This window comes from Mytilus galloprovincialis, chromosome 2, assembly GCF_965363235.1.
Source record: "Mytilus galloprovincialis chromosome 2, xbMytGall1.hap1.1, whole genome shotgun sequence".
In the NCBI taxonomy this organism is placed as follows: Eukaryota; Metazoa; Mollusca; class Bivalvia; order Mytilida; family Mytilidae; genus Mytilus; species Mytilus galloprovincialis.
The window spans coordinates 22,897,637-22,904,040 of NC_134839.1; the positions used below are offsets into that span (position 1 = coordinate 22,897,637).

Here is a 6,404-nt window from a genome sequence, read left to right on the forward strand (position 1 = left end):
ATTTTACCTGGGGACATATTATGACAAGTTTATATTAACCCTGTGCTAATCAACGGTCACAACAGGTGTCATATTTTGTTGTTGCAAGTAATCGGATTACCTGATAGGTCATAACAATCCTCAAAATTAGTTAATATTTGTAAACAGAAATTCAGTCAGACGGCCTTTGATTTTTAACCAATTTATCATATAAGCACAATTTGCAACGTTTACCGTAGTTCCATGACAAAATCATATTAACTAAAAGATGAGAACAGTGTAATGAACTCTTAAGAAAACATCGTTTATCTTGAAATCCATTTAATTTTTGAAATCAGACATAAGTCTGTTGATTTAAAATCGATGCCATTTTGTATACACTTCTACTGTATATTAGCCTCCGCCGGTAAGAGCACCTCTGAACACAAAGAAAGATAACTCAAATTTTATCCATTTTCTCATTAATACTGGCAGACTTAATAAAAATCTGAATTTATTTTTCTAACTTTAGGACATATAGGTTCATGTCTTTTGAGTCGTGGTCTAAAGACAAGCAGGTCTTTGGAGGGGCGAAAGGGGGGTCTTCATTTTAAATCCTTCATTTTTTATTGTCATTTTTCTCTTTTCTTAAATTGTTTTGTCAATTTTAAAATAAGTACAAGAATCATGCAAATAAAAGAAATCAAGGCTTATAAGCTTATCATCAGTATACCAAAAGAAAAAAGAAGAGATATGAGACTATTTTAAGAGTAAAAAACAGTGCATGCAGAAATGCCGCAAAAACTGTAACCCTTAAAAACCTGGTCCCACACTAAATCCCCCATGGGGATTTTCAAAAGTTGGCAGGTCTGATATTCTTATCAGTAGTTCCGTATAATGTAAAACATAATTTTGAAAAACCTGTAAACTATTAAATTATCTTTTTTGTTCAATGGACGCAATCAGAGATTTAAGTTTCTTTAAATAATTAAATTATCATTGTTTTTTTTCAGGGGACATAATCAGAGACTTGAGTTTCTTGGTGACACAGTTTTACAGTTGGTTGCTTCAGAGTATTTATTTAAACATTTTCCTGACCATCATGAAGGACATTTATCTGTAAGTTTATTTCTTATTTAATTGCAGGTAGCTGGCATACTTGATTCAGTACTGAAAAATATATATTTTATATTCATTTTAAGAAAAATTATACAGTAAATATATCTTTAATTTTCCTTGTGACATATTTTGGTGGAATTACCGTATTCACGTCTTATTCTGTTAAATCAGCAAACTTAATTTTACATATGAATTTTTAGTTATTGCGGAGTTCCTTGGTAAATAACAGAACACAGTCCATTGTCTCAGACGACCTTGGAATGTCTGATCATATCATTCATGCTGAAACTAGGGGAGAGAGCATTGATATGAAAACAAAAGAAAAGGCAGATTTATTGGAAGGTATGAAGGTTTTCTAACCTTAAAAATGTTTTTCTTTCAACAGTTATCAAAGGAAATGAAAGGGATTATAAAAATTCAACAATATTTGATATCTAGACATGACTTAGTCCCACGTTTATACACTTTCAAACCTGATCATGTTAAATCAGAGAACAATTTCCTCTGGTAAAGCAATGAACTATTTCATACATTTGTTCTTAAACATTTGAACAAAAAGCACAGGGAATAAACAACAATATACAAATTTCTATTGAGCACTATTTCCTATGTGCAATGTCAATTATTTTGCATTGTTCGACAATCCTTTAAGGTTATTCTGGGCTAGCTATAGAGAATGGCAATGGCACCTATTTCATCAGCTGTTGGAAAAAAATCAGAATCAGCTTGAAAATGGGACTTCAAGTAAATTTATATAAAAAAAAATTAAAATTCTGTAAAATTACAATATATAAAATATACAATATTTTTAAGGTGCTGTTCTTACTATGGTTGTTACAATTAAAAAAATTCTGAGTGGAAAATCAAGTGTTTTTTAACTTGTTCTTTGCAAATGAATTGTTGTATTTATTTTTCAGCATTTATTGGAGGTCTGTATGTGGACAAAGGGTTGACTTATTGTCGAGTTTTCTGTCATGTCTGTTTCTTCCCACGACTACAGGTAATCACTTAAAATATCTTCCGTAAAGACTAAAGGTGGTCCTATTAATTGTTTAATGATGGTATAATTATAAGAAAAAGAAGGTGTGGTATAATTGCCAATGAGACAACTTTCCTGAAGAGACCAAATGACACAAAAAGTAAATACTATAGGTCACCGTCCGGCCTTCAAAAATAACCTCATATGACATATGTAAAACAATTCAAAGTAGAAGACTAATGGCTTATTATTGAACACAATAATAATCAAAAAAATAAATATGTGACACAGCAATAAGACCATGTATGAATAAAAAAGTTTGTCTAAGACTACAGGTAATCATATCGAATGGATTAAATTGATTTTTCCAAAGACTGCATGTCATGAAATCAAATATTTTAATAATCATTTGCCAGAACAGAAGAGATCCTAAAATCAAAAGTGTAATGAATGTTAAGGACTGCAGGTGATCATATTACATATTTACTGATTTACCAAGAATACTGACAATCAATCTTAATGATTTGTCCTAAATAAAAGTATTAACACTTTTGTTATTTAGATGAATTTTGTCTTTGAATGACCTTAGATCTGCTCCGAATAATCTTCTGACTTCAAGCAATAATTTCTTTTTTATTGTGACATCAAATATGTTAAATGTTGCTTCAAATTTCAAGGAACTTGTTTGATTTTAGGTAATGGCTGACAAATTTGCATACAAGTGTAAATTTATCTATTACATTGTTGTAGATACTTTTTATACCCATCCTGATCTTTGTCAAAAAAAAAATAAATCATTCATTTCAGGACTTCATTAAGAACCAAGTATGGAATGATCCTAAATCTCAATTACAACAATGTTGTCTGACTCTGAGAGATCTTGATGGTGGTGAACCTGACATTCCAATCTATAAGTAAGTTTACATTTCCAAAACTTTTAACGATGGTCGCTTCTCATGTTTTGGAATTTTTGTCAGATTTTTGGAATCCTCTGATTTTGACCATTGACCCCAATTTTTCTTTTTATAAATCTTTTACATATATAATTATAAGCCATCTAGTCTTATAAAATCTTTGTTATTTTTTAATAGTTTTGGGGAACTTAAACTTGTCAATGAAAAAGCTATGAAAAGTCAAGAGAGATCATTTTCTCGTCAAAAATTTCAATGGCTAATATTTCCCTATCAATATATTCTAGTGTTATAAAAAGCCTGTTATTTTGAAACTGAGTATTGAACCTCCTTAAGAGGAAGGAGATTAATTTATATTGTGTGTTAACTGTACTATATTAAATTATTTTTGGGTCAGAAAGTGTTTATAATTTGTTATAAAGGTAATTAAATTAAGAAATTTGTTTACAACGAAGATAAAATTGAGAATGGAAACATTGAATGTGTCAAAGAGACAATAACGATCAAAGAGCAAAAAGTAGTCAAAGAGAATATATTTCATTGATTAGCCATGAACAAAATTAAGATTTCCTTGTATTCAAGTAAATAAAATCATTTCTACTTCTGCTGAGTTTATTATATTGGTGAATGATTTAGCCCCAGGAATTTAGCCTCCAGGTACAGATATCTAATTTGGTTTTCCATGATGTTAAACATAAAGAAACAAATAGGATGGTATTTGATATGGGTACTAAGGAAAATATAAATACATATTGGTAGGTTTTATATATAGATTGTTTTTTTATTTCCTTTTCTCAGAATGATTGAATCTATTGGTCCAACTAACACAAGACGTTACAAGGTAGCAGTATACTTCAAAGGTGAACGACTTGCCACAGGAACTGGACATAGTATACAACAGGCTGAAATGGCTGCTGCTCATAACTCTCTTAAAGAACGATCAGGTTAGGCAGATTTATTATACCCCTGACTAGCAATAGCAGGAGGTTAACGATTTTAGAATATACATGTAATGGTTTGCATTTAAATTAGACTGTGAAGCCGTGTGATAATGATGCCATTAATAAAGTTATTTGATTGGAGAAAGTTGCTCACATCATTTGAGATTTTTAAATGGTTGATTGATCAAAATATCTTCAATCCACACCTCTTCACAAACCACTGCACTATAGAGCACTGAAAAGCCTTTAACAATGAGTAAAAACAATACCTTACAGTAAGCTTTAACAGGTTAAGGCATGGCAAAATTCAAATTAATTCAAATGAGATAACCAACAGTCTATCAACAATAAGTACTTAATGGTATTCCCACTTAGACTTAAATATCCTGTGTTTCTATTGAATATATTCATGAAAAGTGTTAATGAGATACATTTAACTTGGTTCGTGTTGTTTATTCTTTAGTTTTCTATGTTGTGTCATGTGTGCTGTTATTTGTTTGTCTTTTTCATTTTTAGCCACGGCGTTGTCAGTTTGTTTTAGATTTATGAGTTTGACTGTCCCTTTGGTATCTTTTGTCCCTCTTTTAAATTGCTAAGTGAATCCCCTGAGCACAAGAAATCTTCAAAGTGTAACATATGATGAAGAGATGCAGAGTCATTTAACATTTCAACACTGCCTTATTAGATACATTAAATATAAACTCATCTGTCAGACAAGGTATATGAGGATAACACATGTACAAAAATTTGTTTTGTACTTCAAGTTTTTCTTGTCGACTTGGTAAAATATCAAAACCAAAAAGCCCTTGGCTAATGTTTTTTTTTAAAGAATTTTAGACCTCTGTTAAATTTGATTTTGTTTTTATTCCAGAATTATTTCCAATATTGGCTCATCAAAAGAGGTTTTTGGAGAGGAAATATAAAAGTATAGAGAATCAAAGAAGGTGAGCAGTAAGAAATGAAGACAATTATTCAAGCTGTTCATGATGAAATTATCTCTCGTATGAGGCTAAACAATTATGATTGTAACAGAAGAATACCAGTGTTGTGTATCTTGTGAACCATGTATTATGTAGTGCTATTAAAGGATTTTAAACAAAAATTATGACTAAAGAAAAAGTAGAGTGCAACAAATTTATTTCTGTAAAGTTTAATTTTATATATGAATTTATTATTGTTTCTCTCAGATGAAGAACAATATCAGAAGATTGATAAAGAGAAGTGATTCCTGTATGAGTTGTTGTAGAGAATGTATGTTGTAGAATACTATGTGCAATTATTTTTTATAATATTTATGATTTCCATGATATTGATTTTTTCATAGCTTTTGAATTAATGATAACTTTTGCATGAATTTATGAAGAATAATAAAACTCATAAAAGAATACCAGGTTTATAATTTTGTACCCAAAAAGTCTATAAAAGACCCATCAGTGACACTCAAAACTATAACAATTAATAGCCAAAAAAAAGTATAAAATTTGGACAAAAAATTAATGGAAACATGGATACAATCAATTTCGTACTGTGACATTGATTTTGTCTTTTAAGGTTTTGTGACACTTCATATTGATGCTAACAGATTTTTTTTCGGAAAAATTAAAATTTAGTGACCCCATAATGCATTTATATCCTTTAGATGAAAGGTCATAGCAGTAACACATAATTTTATACACAAATTCCTATTGATTGGCTTCCTATAAGCTTTACAAATATCTGTTTTTTTTAATAGCCAGATGCAGTTCAAGAGGTCTAAAGCTTACACCAATTCATGAATTATGGTCAAATAACATATACAATCTTCGTCATAGGAATTTGTGTTGGATGTTTTGACTTCTTGGTCTTTTTCCTTCAATACAGGCTAAAATATTTTGCCCCATAACAACAATTTTTCTTTTCATACAAGACTTCAATAATTTATAAAATTCATGTACCCAAATTTAAGCAAGTTCTAGATTGGAGACCGTAATGGGTAGTCAAGCATTGGTGGATCCAGGGGGAGGGTTCTGGGGGTTGAACGCCCTTTTTTTTGGACAATCAATGCATTTGAATGGGGACATATAGTTGGAACTCCCACTTTGTCCTTGGTTGGGAACATACCCCCCCCCCCCCCTTTTTTTTCAAATGGCTGGATCCGCCCCTGGTCAAAATTGTTGACCACCCCTGTAGTAGCATGTTTAATGTGCAATTTGGTGCTGAATATTTATAAATAAAAAGTATTTGATGTTGTTAACAAAGTTTTGTTTCATTTATGAGAATAGTTACAGAAGAAAGAGAAAGGCATGCTGTTTCAAGTGCTAGCAGAGTGGTCATTAATTGTAATAGATTTTGTGATTTAGTCAGTACAAGTGGGGACACCAACAACAATGTATATGAAGTCAATGATATTGTTTATGCAGTTGTATAAGCATTTGCTCATCTGATTTCCATAGACTTTTTGACCCTGCTTCCTCAGTCATTGTCCATTGACTTTGACTTTGAAACTTTTGCATAGAA

The 6,404-nt window shown here is 30.8% G+C and overlaps 1 protein-coding gene across 1 annotated transcript in view; it reads left to right on the forward strand.

The window, feature by feature from the left end:
• Nucleotides 1-6,145, forward strand: part of LOC143063163 (ribonuclease 3-like) — a 42,945-nt gene extending 36,800 nt beyond the window's left edge. The window contains exons 24-29 of the mRNA XM_076235152.1: nt 972-1,077; nt 1,278-1,419; nt 1,995-2,077; nt 2,864-2,970; nt 3,766-3,911; nt 4,780-6,145. Of these exons, the coding sequence (XP_076091267.1) occupies nt 972-1,077; nt 1,278-1,419; nt 1,995-2,077; nt 2,864-2,970; nt 3,766-3,911; nt 4,780-4,856 (661 nt within the window). The 3' untranslated portion in view covers nt 4,857-6,145. The remainder of the gene's footprint in view (nt 1-971; nt 1,078-1,277; nt 1,420-1,994; nt 2,078-2,863; nt 2,971-3,765; nt 3,912-4,779) is intronic.
• Nucleotides 6,146-6,404: the final 259 nt, after the last annotated feature.